The sequence below is a fragment of the Bison bison genome, unplaced genomic scaffold (genome assembly GCF_000754665.1).
Source record: "Bison bison bison isolate TAMUID 2011002044 unplaced genomic scaffold, Bison_UMD1.0 scf7180017864516, whole genome shotgun sequence".
NCBI classification, from domain to species: Eukaryota; Metazoa; Chordata; class Mammalia; order Artiodactyla; family Bovidae; genus Bison; species Bison bison.
In genome coordinates, this window is record NW_011495069.1 from 4,722,225 (window position 1) to 4,740,633 (window position 18,409).

Here is an 18,409-nt window from a genome sequence, read left to right on the forward strand (position 1 = left end):
GACAGGGATTGAGGGCAGGAGGAGAAGGGACGACAGAGGATGAGATGGCTGGATGGCATTACTGACTCAATGGACATGAGTCTGAGTGAACTCAGGGAGTTGGTGATGGACAGGGAGGCCTGGCGTGCTGCGATTCATGGGGTCGCAAAGAGTCGGACACGACTGAGCAACTGAACTGAATTGAACAGTCTACTAAAAAGAGAAGAAAGTGCAGTGCTAGTTTTGCGCCTTTGGATGAAAACAGGTGTGATGGGATTGATTTAACTGGCATACTTGGTATAGGAATTCGTATATATTGAGTATGTGCTAGGAGCCAGGTTCTTTAATATTACTTAATCTTTATAACTTTGCAAGGTGTTGGTTTAAATTATAATTAGTTCTGTTTTTAAATGTGAAAATTGAGGCAAAAAGAGATTTAAGAAATTTGCCCAGGTCACTAGTAAGTGCTGAGCAGAGATTAAAACCGAAGGTTTTTCTGATTTCAGAGTTAGGAAAATTATTGTCATTCTATGTATTAAGTTTATGTAGCTTGGAAATTCTTTCTAGCTTACTAAGCAGGACACGAAAGAAGGGCCTGATTGGTTTGGGGGCTGTTTTTCCTGCTCAAAAAAGATCTGGACTTCTACAAGTTCTCAAAGCAGTAATGTTTAGTGATCTGGCCAAACTATTTGTGATCCCATTTCTCTCACATGAATTCCAGTCTCCATTATCTTTTAGTGGAAAAGCTTAAAGATCTTTCTCAGATAGTGATTTTGTTCTTAACAATGCAGAGGTATTTTTAAAAATTATATTCAGAGGATAAGCCTAATTAGCCAATTTGAAATGTTGTTACCTTGTTTCTAAACTTACACTGTAGACTTACTCTAATACAACTTGTGTTGTATGTTTTGCTCAACACTTACGTTTCCTGGTGGGCATTTTTAGCATTTTCTTACACTTAATGGTATCAGAGACAGCGGTACCAAAATTTAGGTTTTCACCATACAAAGAAGGCTTCCCAGATGGTGCTTGTGGTAAAGAAGCTGCCTGTCAGTGCAGGAGACATAAGAGACACCGGTTTGATCCCTGGGTTGGGAAGATCCCCTGCAGTAGGAAGTGGCAACCCTCTCCAGTATTCCTTGCCTGGAGAATCCCATGGACAGAGGAGCCTGGTGGGCTAAAGTCCATAGGGTTGTAAAGAGTCAGACACAACTGAAATGACTTAGCATGCATGCAGTATATAAGAACCAGTATCCTAAATCTGTTATTTGTGAAATGTCTGTCCTGAAGACAGTTCATTTTGATAAATTTCCTAATATACCTATAATAAAAAAAGAGGAATTCATCTTGAATTAGATTTAAATGTTTCTCTTTTAATACATTTATTAATGATAGCTTCTTTTTTCTTTGGAATGTTGTAGGCCAGCTTTAACCTTCTCCGTCATAGCTTGTGATAGTTTGTGACTTAGCAATGTGGCAGTGGTATTTGTGTCTTTAGTCATGGAAACTTTTTGTTTTAAACTTTTTCTTTATTTCTAGAGAATTTTAGTGAAAATTTTAAGAAATGTTAGCTCTTCCTTTACGAGAAGTTTCAAGTTTAGAAATGGCCTGATGATTTTGTATTTGCTAGGTTGTATGAGTTATAAGTCTTAAAAGTGAATACCATAGGTAGACTGAAGATAAGGATCATCATATTTAAGGATGACAGTTTTAACCACAGTTAAAATTTAACAGTAACATTTATATTAACAATAGTATTTATCTTAGCTGTTTTTAAGACAAAGTTCAAAAGTGGTCAAGTTTACTATAAAGTTACTTGATAAATCCAAATATTACTACTTTAGTAATTGTAAGACTATATTGTCTACACTTAACATCTCTAATTTAGGATGTATTTTAAAAATTGTTGTCTTAGGGTCTGTGAAATATGGAGTTTAAGATTTCAGTTCTGCTGCTGTAACTGAGAAGTCCAAAATACTAGGGACTTAATGAAGGCAAAGTTTCTTTCTCCTGTAAAAGTCCTGGAAGGTAAAGTCCTGGAAGGTAATGCAGGGCTGGCCTCTCCTATGGTGTTACTTATCCTTAGCTATAATTTCTGTCTTCTGGTTCACTGTGACTGCTTTCACATCTGTTATGATGTATTCTAGCCTACAGGCCAGGTGGGACAGAGAAACTATTTCCCTTGTTTTTAAGGCTGGTCTTGAAAATTACATGCTTTGCTTCCATCCCCATTTGCTTGAACTTTGTCACATCTAACTGCACAAGAATTTAGGAAATGTTGTCTTTACTAGGAGCCATGTGCGCCAGTAAAATTCTTTTACTAGAGAAGAGAAGAGCAGTTGCTAGCAGTCTCTGCCACCTTGCTCAAACCTTACTTTCTGGCCCGTGTTTATGATTAAACTCTATGTAAAATGAAATTACCCATAATGGTCATGAGACATGGAAGATGCAAGAACTGAACTTGAAATTTATTTTTAGGAAGATAATTCTGTAGGATGATCAGAAGTCTCTGCTTACCTTTTTTTCCTTCACTCTGAATTGGAAATAAATTTTACAGAAGACCTTGTGTTTTAGCAGTCCCTGGTAGCTCAGCTGGTAAAGAATCTGCTTGCCATGCAGGTAGACCCCAGTGTGATCCCTGGGTTGGGAAGATCCCCTGGAGGAGAGCATGGCAACTCACTCCAGTGTTCTTGCCTGGAGAATCCCCATGGACAGAGGAGCTTGGTGGGCTACAGTCCATGGGGTTGCAAAAGAGTCAGACACGACTGAGCAACTAAGCACAGCACATCCTGTTTTTCAGAGGCGGATTGAGGAACCATGAGAAGACAGCTATTCCTGTTTTCTCTTCTTGCTTTTATTAATCAGTAGAAGACATTCTTCTAGAATAATTCTCTAGAATTAATTTAGTACTTGGTGTAGTGTGATTATTTCGATAAATAATTTGATTTAGTTTAGGAGTCAAGATCCTTAACCTAGTATGAGTATGCTAGTGCATTGTTCTTTAGTGCATTACAGGGAAAAGAGAAAGATAAAAAAGGAGGTTAAATACAGAGAAGTGCAGTCAAGATGATTTTGGTGAAGAAAGGAAGAAGGTATATTTCCTGTATGTTACCCATTCCTCATATATATACAGAGATACTAACAGGCAGAAAGTGAAGAGGAACTAAAAGCCTCTTGATGAAAGTGAAAGAGGAGAGTGAAGAAGTTGGCTTAAAGCTCAACATTGAGAAAACGAAGATCATGGCATCTGGTCCCATCACTTCATGGAAAATAGATGGGGAAACAGTGGAAACAGTGTCAGACTTTATTTTTCTGGGCTCCAAAATCACTGCAGATGGTGACTTCAACCATGAAATTAAAAGATGCTTACTCCTTGGAAGGACAGTTATGACCAACCTAGATAGCATATTCAAAAGCAGAGACATTACTTTGCCAACAAAGGTCCGTCTAGTCAAGGCTACGGTTTTTCCTGTGGTCATGTATGGATGTGAGAGTTGGACTGTGAAGAAGGCTGAGCGCTGAAGAATTGATGCTTTTGAACTGTGGTGTTGGAGAAGACTCTTGAGAGTCCCTTGGACTGCAAGGAGATCCATTCTGAAGGAGGTCAGCCCTGGTATTTCTTTGGAAGGAATGATGCTAAAGCTGAAACTCCAGTACTTTGGCCACTTCATTCGAAGACTTGACTCATTGGAAAAGACTCTGATGCTGGGAGGGATTGGGGGCAGGAGGAGAAGGGGACGACAGAGGATGAGATGGCTGGATGGCATCACTGACTCGATGGACGTGAGTCTGAGTGAACTCAGGGAGTTGGTGATGGACAGGGAGGCCTGGCGTGCTGCGATTCATAGGGTCACAGAGAGTCGGACACGACTGAGCGACTGAACTGAACTGAAAGTCATGCTTAAGAGTTGTGGAGGTTACTATAGGAGCATATAGGCCTGGCATCTAATTCTGTTGACATTTTTATGTTAATAAGGTGGCATCTCTAGCTAACAAGAAATTGTAATCCCTTCAGATTTATAAGAAAAAGAATTTAATCTTAAAAATAGATATATAGGTAGTGCTGTTCTTTATTCTTTCAGAAAAACTTAAGATTTTCACTAAGATGTCATATATCCCAGTTTCATAGATGTCAACATGTTGGGGTAAAATGGCTGGTAACAAGTGTAAGGAACCTTTGGTAAAGATATGTTCTGATTTTAGAAATGCTTAAGTTTAAAAACAAGCATCTCAGAATTGATAAAATTAATAAATCTTGGTGTATTTGTAATTAATAGTGTCTTAGAATGGAGGACTATAGTAAAAGAAGCTATAGTAATTCTATCTGTTTATAAGTTAGAATGCTTTAGAGTGATCATTTTAAAAGTCTAGATTTTGATCTCTTTATGCCATAAATATTGAATTAGTAGCTTGACAGCTTGGTGCTGAAACAGCCACTGAGACTAGGGATCACCCTGATCTTTGTCCAGTTCTTCATGCCTATCTATCATGTGGGGCAGGTGATGGTGCTCTGCTGCTTATTGGTTATGCCTGAGTAACCATCTTAGATGGGGTAAAGGGACCATTCTTTGAAGCAATGGCCTTTTTTTTGCAGTCTAGTACACATATATGTGTATTGACGCATGTGGGGGCACATACAACTGAAGGAAATGTTGCACAAAATAACACTTGACATATTAAGTGGGATTCATTCTGAAATAGCATCTTCTCTTTCATTATAAAAAGAACTGTGCTGCTGTTTATATTCTTTTTGTTTTTTTAAGAAAAACACTTAAGTCAAAACAACCAAGGATCAGAAACTTAAGAAAATTGACTCCTATTTGCAAAATCACTGTTTCTCTTCTTTGGTTCTCCTAACGCTGGTAGTTGAGGTGCTGATTCTGTTATTGCTCTGAATGTGTGAGTCTGTTGCTAATTGAAGTAAAACAGTATATATGTAAGTACAAATAATTGAGAGAAGTATTTTTAATCTTTTTGTAGGTCATCATCAAATTTGAAATATTTAAAGTGGATACAAAACTGTTTCAGTGATGCAGACAATTAAGTGCGTTGTTGTGGGTGATGGTGCCGTTGGTAAAACATGTCTCCTGATATCCTACACAACAAACAAATTTCCATCTGAGTATGTACCAACTGTAAGTATAAGGCTTCCATCTGTTAGTGAAATGTATTATAATTTGATATCCTTTTGAAAACTTTCTCTGTGTGTACTGAAATTTTTCTGTTGTCTGCCTTTGTTTCCTGTTTTTAAAGATCTTGACTTCTCATGGGTAAATTATGTACACTTTAAAATTAAACAGCTGAAAAATCAGTGGAAAGTCAGAAGGGGTGACAGAAGGGTTTGCAAGAAGTGCTGGGAGGCAAAACTCCAGTAGACAAGCTTCTAAAGAGTGGTGGTCTCAGTTTGGAGAAGTATGCACTACATCTTGGAATGAGGTGACTTTTTTTTTTTTGATATCTTGGCCAATGATTAATCAGTGCTTGGAGTTCTTCGGGATGATTTTGGGGGGGGGGGCTTGTGACTTCAGGGAAAGTAGTATGTGTCTATGTATTCTCCTTAGGGAATAGAAGGAAAGCTTATGGAGCTGTTGTCCTTGCAGTAATGGTGCTCTAGATTGGCTTTTAGAGGTAGAGAAGACCTGTTTTTCTTATGAGAACATCAACAGAAGCCTATGGAGGTTCTCTCGCACATAATGCTTTTTATCAGCTCCTTAGAAGAGTAGAAGGAAAATGGGGATAACAAAGATCATGAAGTTGGAGAGAGTGAGTTATTTAGAGTAACACTCATTGTGAATATGTTTGGGGATCCAGTTTTATCCCAGGTTGGTTGACCAATCTAGTTGTATAATTATGTTAAAGATAGATGTCCATTCTGTGATGAGAGAGGAGCTAGTGTTGGTTTGGCCTGGCAGCAACCACCTCTGTTCAGTGAGCTATTTTAGAGGTTATAGAGCACCTATGTATGATTAATATGGGATTAGTATTGTTTGGAAGTGAAAAGGAAGAAAATGTACGATTACTTCAGATTAATCTTCGGAGATGAGAGTATTTTTAAGAGGGTGGTGACAGGTTAAAGGTTTGGTAATTATATTTGATTGTAATTGGCAGTCTGTAATGTCCCAGGGCAGATAGTGATTGAAGTAGGCCCAGGTTATAGGAGGAAAAACTAGGGTTTCTTGAAGGGGGAGAAATCATATTTATAAACATGAATATTTTTGAGTTGGCCCATGTGGAGATATCTCGAAGTAAAAGAAGTTCTGAGGCTGAAAGGGACTCTTAGGGACCTTTAGAGATAGATCAATTTTGTGGATCTTGAGTGAAGGCTATCAGAATGTTTGTGTTCCAGTTTCCATTTAAAGTTATTTTCATACAAACGTGATTTCTGAGTCTAAGTGTTTAAGGAGAGCTTGTGGGTGTTTTATGTATGTGTTTGTGTGTAGATCTCTGGAAAAGGATTAGGTATGACTTAACCTAAATGAGAGCTTAACCATATTCTTTTTACTTCCTTGTTCTTGTTGTCAAGAACTGAGTTTCCTTTTAACTGCTACCTCTCCCAAGCCCTTTTTTCCAGTCTATTCTTTTTTTTTTTTTAACATTTAAACAAGCTCCCAACAATCCAGTCCGCTAAAACGTGAATCAGAGAATTGGTGTTAAGCAGAGCTGATATTAAAATGTACCATCCTTCTCTTGGCTGGAAAGCCTTGCTTTTCAATCGTAAATTATTAATAATTCAGAGGAGTCCATGAATTAGTGTTGGGTCTTTTTTCATTTCATTCATTTTTTCATTTTTCATTTGTTGGAACTTTCATTTAGTTACCTCTCATTTTTACAAATTACTTAGTACAGCCTATATATATATATTTGTATATACTGAGTTTGTTTGTTATGGGTTTTGCAGTCTATTTACAAGAGGTATACCCTATTCAGTTTCCTTAAGTGTATACACACACACACACACACACCTGTATACAATCCTTAAGTATACTCAGTTCAGAGAAGGTATCTCAGGTCATGTGGTGTGTACCCAGTAATGTGAGTTTTATTCGTGAAGTCCCAACAAAAGACCTGCCAGCCTTTTTGGACACTTCCTTGAGTAACTTGAGGGGACCTATATTTTTCTCTAACTGGGCATATTTGCAACAAGGCTGCTCTTGTCTTGAACCCTGAAAGGAAAAAGATTATCATGGATCTAGGAGATTTTAATTCTATATTAAAAGGAAATGGCCTGTGAAGAATAATTTCTTAGAAATTAGATTGAAAATTTAGGTAAACTTTAAATTACTGTCTGGAAAGTTTCAAACTTGAATTGTATCATTTCGTATAGCCAGGGGACTCCACTCCTGTCATACCGCTAACCCTTTTGTGGCTTTTTATCTGGGCAGTTGGGGTAGAGCAGACATACCAGAATGCATCTTCTGTCACTTTTTTTTTGAAGAAATGTTAGGTCATGCAAGGGCTTAGTTGGCACGATTGGTCATAGAAGAAACATGGACTGAGAGAGGATTGAGTCTTGGGAAGGAAACTTTGTTTTAGCTTGAGTTGTCCTGTCCTGTTTTGACCATCCCCTTGCACACTAACAATGTCATATTTTTCTGTTTTAGGTTTTTGACAACTATGCTGTCACAGTTATGATTGGTGGGGAGCCATATACTCTTGGACTTTTTGATACTGCAGGTGAAAAATTGATGTCTTTTATAATGTTTTTGTCTGTAACTGTAACACTTGGTGGTTGTCTTTTTTCGGACATTTTGGGAAACTAGAGTATTAGCAAACCATTTCCTTTTGTTGATAGCAGGATTGAATATTATGGTGGTCAATGCTTGTCCAAGAAGCAGTCCCAGACCTGGAATGGCAAATAGGTGTCTGGAGTACCCTGACTGGATGGTGTGGAAGGAGGCCAAGTGGGATGAGAGCAGAGTCCATTAGACGGGCTCTGCTATCACTCTCATATTTGAAGACTTACTTAGTCTTTAGTATATGTGTCTGTATATTATATATATAGGTAGCTTCTATATTATCATATTATAGCTTGTTTTATATTACATTTGAAAAATTTTGGGGGGCAAACCGGTGTCTAGCTCACAATATTGATATTTGCAGTCAGCTTTTCAAATTTAAGGAATAAATTTCTTCTTTATTTACAGTTTCTCAGTGTTTTTTCCTTATTTTAACAGTAACTGCACATCTAAATCTCTGACTTATATTATTTCTGTTATCAGTTCAGTTAGGCGAAAGAAACATTCAGAAATTTGTTTTGGTATGTAGGAATTCTAGCCTCTTGGCTTTTTATGAGTTATCCTCTCACTGCCTGCTAGATGACATATTGCTCTTACAGAGTATATCATACTGCCCACTTTCAGGAACTGTCTAGATTTAATTGGGAGGGTGAAATGGAGAGACAGTAGTAAACAGTTAAGTTTAGAGACTTTCTAATGGTGTGTTAGACCTTGAAAATTTTTATGAATTAAAAATTCGAAGAGTAATGGTATATTAGAGGAAACTTGGAAGATGGACAGAGTAAGATAATGACCTACATCTCATGGTTGGTGAAGGATTTTTTTGTTTTTGTGTGCTTTCGGAGGCAATCTGTATACAGAGAAAAGATAATTTATGGCTATCTGAGGTTGAAAATTAATTTTAAACTTCATTTTCAAATTTCAAAACTTATTTTTTATAAACCTTTATGTCTTAATCATTTTTAAAAAATCTTTTTTGAGGTATAGTACAATAGAATTCACTCATTTTAAGTGTTCAGTTTGGTTATTTTTGCTGACTATAGTTGTGGTGGTGGTGTTTTTGCTCAGTCTTGCCCGACTCTCTTGCAACCCTATGCACTGTGGCCTGCCAGCCTCCTCTGCCCGTGAGATTTTTCCAGGCAAGAATACTGAAGTGGGTTGCCATTTCCTTCTCCAGAGGATTTTCCTGACCCAAGGATTGAACCTGCCCACGACTCCTGCATTGGGAGGCAGACTCTTCACTGCTGAGCCACCTGGGAAGCCCATCTAGTTGTGTAACTGCCACAATAATGAAGATGTGTCATTCTAGGGTTTCCTGTGCCTTTACAGGCAGTCCCTTCCTTTGACCTGGCCCCAGGCAACTGCAGATCTGCCTTCTGTCAGTGTGGTTTCTCTTTTCTAGAATTTCATATCATTGGAACCATATGATCCGTAGCCTTTTGTGTTTTACTTCTTTCACGTAGCATAATTTTTTGGAGATTCATCTGTTATGTTTATCAATAGTTTGTTTCTTTTGTATTCAGTTTATAAATATAACAGTTTGTTTTATCCATTTATCCACCAATAACAAGTTGATGGTTTGGGTTCCGTTTTTAAGCTATGATGGATAATGGTGCTGTGAACATTTATATATATATGTCTTTGTATGGTCACAGCTTGGAAGTGAGTAAGCCTTTACATTTATTAATAGTTGCACAACTTATTACTTCTTTTTATTAAAACATCTATTTTAACAAATCATTCTCACAGTTGCCCAGGGTCCTTTGATTAATATTGGTTTATTTAACTTGGGTTGGTCAGACTTTAATCCTAGTCAGCCTCATTTACAACTGTTAAGTTTCTTCTAGCACTTTAGATTGCATGTATAAACTTAAAATACTCAGCTTTTATTTTAAGTGATTCAGTTTGCTTGACATGACAAGTGAAACATTCCCAAGTGTTTATGTATATAACTTGAATAAACCTGATAACTTATGATTTTCTGTATTTGTTTTAATTTATCTTTTAAACAGTATTATTTACAACTTTCATAAAGTTCTTAACATTTTCAACGAAAACTCAAGATCACTTACGCTGTAACACATTTTAAATTGGAACCAGAAAACTAATCTATCATGTTCTTTAACGTGGTGATTATTTTAAATATTATAGACACTGAGTGTTAAGTAAGAATAGGTTATTCCCAAATGTAATTGAAAATTAACAATAATAATGTTTGATTTATTTCATTTCTATATTAGATTCTGAATCTTTATACGGGTTGAAAGACATTTATTAAGGAAATTATTTTACTGTATTGGGCAAGTTGCAGAGTCTTCACCTCAACTGGTTAAGGTCACTGTAAGCCTAAGATATTTTTTGACAGGTGCTGGAGACCTGGGATATTTGGCATCCAGACTGAGTCTCCTGTCTTTGATACACTTAAGAGGAGACTCTGTATCCTTCTCCAGAGGCCTTAATCTCAGAATCCTGGTTGGAGTCACTCATTAACTCAGTGTTCTTTCTGCTAAAGCTTTCCTCCATGCCCAGATAGCCTCTGATTTCGTTTATTTGTTTGGTTACTTTTAACCTGTCGACTATGTTATTTTGTTTTGAATTCTTTAATTCATTTATTCTTTTTTTTTAGACTTTTTAGAATTGAAGTATAATTAATTTTTAATTATTATTGTTAGTCATTGCACCCCACTCCAGTACTCTTGCCTGGAAAATCCCATGGACGGAGGAGCCTGGTAGGCTGCAGTCCATGGGGTTGCTAAGAGTCGGACACGACTGAGTGACTTCACTTTCACTTTTCACTTTCATGCATTGGAGAAGGAAATGGCAACCCACTCCAGTATTCTTGCCTGGAGGATCCCAGGGACGGGGGAGCCTGGTGGGCTCCTGTCTATGGGGTCGCACAGAGTCGGACACGACTGAAGTGACTTAGCAGCAGCAGCAGCAGCAGCATGTTAAGTGTCAGGTGTACTACAGAGTGATTCAGTTATTTTCATATATATATATATATGTATTTCCTTTTTCAGATTCTTTTCCATTTTAAGTATTACAAGGTATTGAATATAGTTGTTTTGAATTCTTCTTATACTATTCCTATCTTTGGCTACATCTCTTACAGCTGTTTTAAAATAATACTGTTTAAGACCAGAGATAGGGCTCTTCCTCTGTCTCATAGCTTTATTTCTGCTTCGGTGGTCACAACACCAAATTCTTGTTTAATGAGTTTCCAGTTATTTTGTTCTTTCTTTTTTTTTTTTTTTATGCTTTTTACTCTTGTGTTTATAGTTCTATTTTAGCTTTTTTCACTTAACGTATTTTATCATAGTCTGTTTTCCATATTAAATAATTCCAATTCCACCACCAATTCTTTTCTATGTCAGAATTTAAAATGTTATTCTTTATTTAGAGATACAGGTTTTTCCTCATTACAGGAAAAACAGAATATAGATAAGCAAAAGGAGAATATGAAAAACCATCTATATATGGAGACAATCACATCTTAGTGCATGTTCAAAACAGAGCTCTTCCTGTACCTTCATTGTATTTATACATAGGGAAAAGAGAAGGGTGCTCTCCCCTCTACCCCTTTCTCTGTACCTGCCTTTATCTCTTTGTAGAGAAGTGTGATGATCTCTTTCAGGGTTGTGTTTGTGTGTCACAGTCTTCTTGGTTACTCAGTAGTCTGTTGTATGGCAGCTCACACCACAGTGTAACATCTTCTGTTAACATAGGAGTCCATTTGTAGTTTTATGTTTCCTATAGAAACACTTTAGTATTTGGATGCACATTGTCTTTTATCACTTTCTATCCTGATTTAACTTCAGGTTTATAGATAAGTTACTAGTACAAAGAACTCCTGACCAGATTCACCAGTTATTAACCTTTTGGGACATTCTCCAGCTCTGTGTGCATATTGCTTTTATTTCTAAGCCATTAGTAGAGTAGGTTGCATACCTTATGCCCTTTTGTTTCTGATGTTTCAGTATGCAATTCTGAAGAGCAAGGGTATTCTCTTACAGTGCACTTACCAAATTTAGGAAATTTAGCATTGTGTGTGTGTATAATATTTTAAACTTTGACCTGTTGTCAACTTTCTGATTTTGTCAGTTGTCTTAATATTGTTCCTTATAGCAATTTTTCTTCTACAAGTTCTGACCTAGGGTCACACATTGCATGTAGTTGTCACTCTCTTTGGTTAATATCTTTTAGTATAGAGTCTCAGTCTTTAATACCATCGCCATTTTTTTTTTTTTTTTTAAGAAAACTGGCCATTTATTTTATGGAATGTTTCTCAGTTTGAGTTTGTCCATTTCCTCATGAGTAGATTCAAGATATGTGTATTTGGTTAGTAAACCAGGTTGGTAAGTATGTCCATCTCAGGGTATCACCATTTGGTAAAAGTAATTTTGATCACTGGATTATGGTGTTGTCCAGTTTTCCTACTATATATTTAGAATATTTCCTTTTATAATTGTCAGTTTGTGAGGAGATACTTTAAAATGGTATAAACATTCTCTTGTCTTTAGCACTCCATCTATTTCTGCTTTATTGACTATGCCAAAGCCTTTGACTGTGTGGATCACAATAAACTGTGGAAAATTCTGAAAGAGATGGGAATACAAGACCACCTGACCTGCCTCTTGAGAAACCTGTATGCAGGTCAGGAGGCAACAGTTAGAACTGGACATGGAACAACAGACTTGTTCCAAATAGGAAAAGGAGTACGTCAAGGCTGTATATTGTCACCCTGCTTATTTAACTTATATGACAGAATACAAAATGAGAAACGCTGGGCTGGAATAAGCACAAGCTGGAATCAAGATTGCCGGGAGAAATCTCAATAACCTCAGATATGCAGATGACACCACCCTTATGGCAGAAAGTGAAGAGGAAGTAAAAAGCCTCTTGATGAAAGTGAAAGAGGAGAGTGAAAAAGTTGGCGTAAAGCTCAACATTGAGAAAACTAAGATCATGGCATCTGGTCCCATCACTTCATGGAAAATAGATGGGGAAACAGTGGAAACAGTGTCAGACTTTATTTTTTTGGGCTCCAAAATCACTGCAGATGGTGACTGCAGCCATGAAATTAAAAGACGCTTACTCCTTGGAAGGACAGTTATGACCAACCTAGATAGCTTATTCAAAAGCAGAGACATTACTTTGCCAACAAAGGTTCGTCTAGTCAAGGCTATGGTTTTTCCAGTGATCATGTATGAATGTGAGAGTTGGACTATGACGAAGGCTGAGCGCCAAAGAATTGATGCTTTTGAACTGTGGTGTTGGAGAAGACTCTTGAGAGTCCCTTGGACTGCAAGGAGGTCCAACCAGTCCATTCTAAAGGAGATCAGCCCTGGGATTTCTTTGGAAGGTATGATGCTAAAGCTGAAACTCCAGTACTTTGGCCACCTCATGCGAAGACTTGACTCATTGGAAAAGACTGATGCTGGGAGGGATTGGGGGCAGGAGGAGAAGGGGACGACAGAGGATGAGATGGCTGGATGGCATCACCGACTCGATGGACGTGAGTCTGGGTGAACTCTGGGAGTTGGTGATGGACAGGGAGGCCTGGCGTGCTGCGATTCATGGGGTCGCAAAGAGTCGGACACGACTGAGTGACTGAACTGAACTAGATTTAATAATCACTGTTAATTTTTGCCTGAATCAATTTTTCCTACAATGTTGCAAAATGGGAATCTAAGTCCTAGATGTACTTATTGTTATAGAGCTCTGGACATAGATAAGAAAGCAGAACAGCTATAACATGGTAGCAACTTGTTTTGCACCACAATGACTTGTCCTGAACCACAGTGACTTGTCTTGAATATCATTCTTCCAGCTAGGGAGGGAAATATTAGCATGTTTAATTTGGATAGTGAGTTTTTGTTGATAACTCCAAATTCAGTCCAATTCAAGCTGTTGTCTTTGCCTTCACCAATTCCATATTTTCATCTCCATGTCTTCTGTAGGTAGATGCTAAGTCCCCAAAAGATGAGTAAAATGTTTTCATTTTCACTTCTGCAGCACACATAAAACAATTTCAGAATTTTATACCATACCACTGTGAAAAGCAAATATGTAATAAGAGTTCAAGATTGGTTTGCAGTACCTTTTTCCTTTGGTCTAATAGCATACAAAATTCCTTGGATTTTGTCCCCCCCGCCCCCGTGTGGCTATGTTATTTGGAAGACAGTTCAGTTCACTTATGTTCACATTAAATTTGTTTCCCTCCATTCTCATTTGTTTTATTTATGTATTCTTTATTTATGCATTCTCAATTTTCAGAAGATAGCTTCATTTTTGAATTCTAATAATTGTAATTAGTCATTTCAGGCACTACCATAGCAATAAACAAGAGAAAGATTGGACTTTGATGCTAGATAGACCAGTTAGCTAGATAGTTGGGAAGTTACTTAACTATGTGGAGCTTAATTACCTTGGTGTGTAAAATGTTTAAAATATTTTCCTCAGAGGTGGTGTGAAGATTCAGTGATAGTTTAATGAATACATGTGTAAAAACTGAGGAGCTGTGCATTTATGGTTCATTGTTGTTTATCACTAAGTCCTGTACGACTCTTTGTGACCCTGTGGACTGCAGCTCGCCAGGCTTCCTGTAACTTCACTGTCTCCTGGAAGTTGCTCAAATTTATGCCCAAATTTGGTGGTTCAGCCATCTCAGCCTCTGTTGCCCCTTTCTCCTCCTGCGTTCAGTCTTTCTCAGCATCAGGGTCTTTTCCAATGAATTGGTTCTTCATATCAGGTGGCCAAAGTATTGGAGCTTCAGCTTCAACATTAGTACTTCCAATGAATATTCAGGGTTGTTTTCCTTTAGGATTGACTGGTTTGATCTCCTTGTAGTCCAAGGGACATAAGAGTCTTCTCTAGCACCACAATTCAAAAGCATCAGTTCTTCTGCACTCAGCCTTCTTTATGGTTTAACTCTCACATCCCTACATGACTCACTTTACTATTAAAAAAAACCCAGCACAATGACTGGAATGTGTTTGGTGCACAGCTAATATTATTCTCTTTCTTAGCAAAAGAATAATATTCAGAACAAGCCATAGTGATGTACTTTGACCTGGTTTAGCTGTTGGTGTTCTTGATTCATGTTGTTGTACAGCAGAAGCTAACACAACATTATGAAGCAATTATATTCCAATTAAAAAAAAACTTTCATTGAGGTGTTTTCTAGTATCTGGCTGTCTTCTGTAGTTATCGATCAATTACTTTGTCAGGAATGGCAATAGTGTCCACAGAGATATTTATAGCCACTTTGGTCTCTGGTGTTACTGTAGAATCTTTCTTTGAGTCTTCAGTAAGTTCTGCATTAGCATGCAATGTTATATATAAGCTGGTAGGAATCTCAGGTTCCAGTGTCCCCATTTATTTTTGGATTTGTTTTATCTCATGATGTAAAAGTTATGAAATTATTTAGGAGTAATCTCCGTAACAGGCTTCCCAGGTGGGGCACAGTGGTAAAGAATGTAATGCAGGAGATGTGGATTTGATCCCTGGGTTGGGAAGATCCCCTAGAGGAGGAAATGGCAGCCTGCTCAGAGGAGCCTAGTGGGCTCCAGTCCATAGGGTTGCAGAGAGTCGGACATGATTGAGTGACTGCACACTACACACACACACACACACACACACACGCTCCACAGCATAGATCGAGCAGGGATCACTAAATGCTGTTGAATTTTGAGAAATTGTGTGTAGAAAAAATGTTTAAGTTTTAATTTGTAGTTGTATATTCTCTGAAATGTTTGTCTTTATTTGTAATGTCTTCCTGGAATTCTCTGAAAATTGTTTTTTAGCCATATTCTTATTTTTCATACCATGAGAACATTTCAGATTTTTCATGTGGACCAGAGTCCTCAGTTCAAGCTGACTTAATTCCACTTGAATTCAAATTTTGAATATGAGATTGTGAGCAAGGAACAAAACCAGCAACCCATGAGGTGTACCCTAGCTTTTTGTCAAGTGTTAAAAATTAAGTGGTAAGCTGGTGTGCTGCTAAATATAATTTTAAGACTTGTAGTCAAAACCTGTCTTATACAGTAGAGGGAAATTTTGATTATGTTGTGTACCTTAAAGGATGTTAAATGATACTGCTACCTCTATCTTGAGTGAATAATGGCTGTTTGTGACAAACTCAGAAAATAGATTTTAGCTGGATAAATTATGCTTGGATATTGAAGAGACTTGCTCATCTAAGGGATCATACTCACTCTTTTTCCTTAAATGTAGCACTTGAAGCAAATGTAGATGTAAGGTAGCCTACATTTTGTTTATTGAACAATTTTACTTTTGAATTTTTTTTCTCCTTAGCAAAGGAAAAGAAAGATTTATAGCTTTGAGGGCTTGTTATTACAAGTAAATGGACAGACCAATACCTCTTTGGGTCTTGTGTTAAAAAACAGTGACTGTTACTTGTTTTCTGTGTCCAGTCCATCTGAATTGAAGGTTGGTTGCATGTAAAACATTGGGCATTTATTTAGATGCTCCCGGTGGTGCTTTGGAGTCTCTTTTTGATGCAGGGGCTGGATGACTAAAAATGTAGCCTTTTCTAGTCTGTGTCAGCCTTAATTTTCATGAAATATATTCCATTTGAATAGGGACTAGGGCTAAGAAAAGGTGTGTGAACATCTGTACTTTTTATACAGTTTGGTTAACTGTATCATCCTCTTATTTTCTAAATTTAGTTTTTGTTTTATTGTTCTTTTGGAGCTTTGGTTGTGATGCCTCAGAGCTCCAGCTAGTGTAGAGCTCAGGCAGTTAAGATTGAGAGAATTAAAGAGTTTGGCTGATATTTTTTCCCCCCATTCTTGCCTTTTTAATCCCTTCTGTGTCTACAATTGTATTATATAGTTACACACCTTAGTGCATACCTTTGAATTGTTTTGATTCTAATCCTAGCATATTGCTCTAGTAAGTATTTAAGTTACATAGTAGCTTGCTATAGTATTTAAGTATTAGGTTAAACACTTTAGTGCATACCTTTGACTTTCTTTGATTCTAAATGTCAGTAATTGCTAGAGGTACTGAAAGTGATTTTATTGTTTTGTAATTGTTTTGTAATCTTTATTTTGACTTCTTAAACCTTATTCACTTGCTTGCTGTATTCTCCTGACAATACATTTATTGTCTACTTATGTATTATTTCAGTTCAGTTCAGTCTCTCAGTCATGTCCGACTTTGTGAACCCATAGACTGCAGCATGCCAGGCTTATTACCATGTTTTGATAGCTACCCTAAATTCTTATATTCTTTCTCATTGGTGGCAAAAAAAAAAAAAAAAATTTCACTGGCATAGAAAATATTTAGGGTTCCCAGGTGGCAGGACACGACTGAGCAACTGAACAACAACAACAAAATATTTAACTTTTCCTTTTTTTCCCCTAAAATATTTTTTATTGTGGTAAAATGCATATAACATAGAATTTACCATTTTAACCATTTTTAGCATCCAGTTTAGTGTCATTAAGTACTTTCCTATTCTTTTTTTGGTTTGTTTGTTTTGTGGCTGCATGATATGTGGGATCCTAGTCTCCCCTCCACTGGGATTGAACCCTTGCCCTCCACAGTGAAAGTGTGGAGACCCAACCTGGACCGCCAGGGATTCCCTTTTGTTTTTTGTTTGTGAACTGTTCTTGTTAATACATAGGATTGTTGTAGTTCAGTTTTGAAATTGGATTATTAAATCCTTCCTCTGTGACTCTTCCCTTTCCTTCACAGTTTTGGAAATGTGTATGGGTATTTTAAGATCACTTTTTATCTGGAAATAATTTCAAGCTTAAAGAACAGTTGCAGAAATAGTGCCAGCAACCCACATATATCCTTAACAAAATTTACCAGTTGTTAATGTTTTATCTGCTTTTTACCTCTTTCAACATATTTGTACATACTTTTTTCCCCCCTGAACTGTTTGAGAGTAAGTCATCATTATCCTCGAATTAGGGCTTTCCTGGTGACTCAGATGGTAAAGAATCTGCCTGCAATGCAGGAGACCCAGAATCAGTCCCTGGGTGGGGAAGATACCCTGGAGAAAGGAATCACGACCTCTCCAGTATTCTTGCCTGGAGAACTCCATGGACAGAAGAGCTTGGTGGGCTACAGTCCATGGGGTCTCAAAGAGTTGGACACAACTGAGCGACTAACACACACAGCCTTGAATAAGTGAATTTCCTAAGGATAGAGATATTTTTGTATAATAGTAATCAACTTCAGGAAATTTAGCATTGATACTGTACTCTAACATCTATATTCCAGTTTGTCAATTGATCCAAGTCCAGTTTTTTTCTGCTTTTAGTACAGGACCATGTATTGCATTTAATTGTTATGTCTCTTTAGTTTCTTGTAATTTGGATCAGTTCTTCTGCCCCCAACCCCTTTTTTTGGTGTTTCATGACATTATAATATACTACAGACCCAGGAATCCTCACCCTCCTCCCGTCATTTTGGTTTTGGTCTCTTTTCTCATGATTAGATACAAATTATGCTATTTTGGTTGGAATATTACCTTAGTGATTAGGCATATGACATTCATCTGCCACTCACTGGTGATGGTAATCTTGATCACTCAGTTAAGGTGATGTCATTTCTTCACAGTGTGGTTATGTTTTTTCCCCCTTGTGATTTGTAAATAATCTTTAAGACCATATAAATATTCTCCTTTTCACCAGAGTTTCCTCCATATTAATTTA

General features: G+C 37.2%; 1 protein-coding gene across 1 annotated transcript in view; it reads left to right on the forward strand.

The window, feature by feature from the left end:
- CDC42 (cell division cycle 42) overlaps positions 1–18,409 on the forward strand; it is a 54,792-nt gene that overhangs the window by 28,890 nt on the left and 7,493 nt on the right. The window contains exons 2-3 of the mRNA XM_010829996.1: positions 4,960–5,114; positions 7,581–7,653. Of these exons, the coding sequence (XP_010828298.1) occupies positions 5,010–5,114; positions 7,581–7,653 (178 nt within the window). The 5' untranslated portion in view covers positions 4,960–5,009. The remainder of the gene's footprint in view (positions 1–4,959; positions 5,115–7,580; positions 7,654–18,409) is intronic.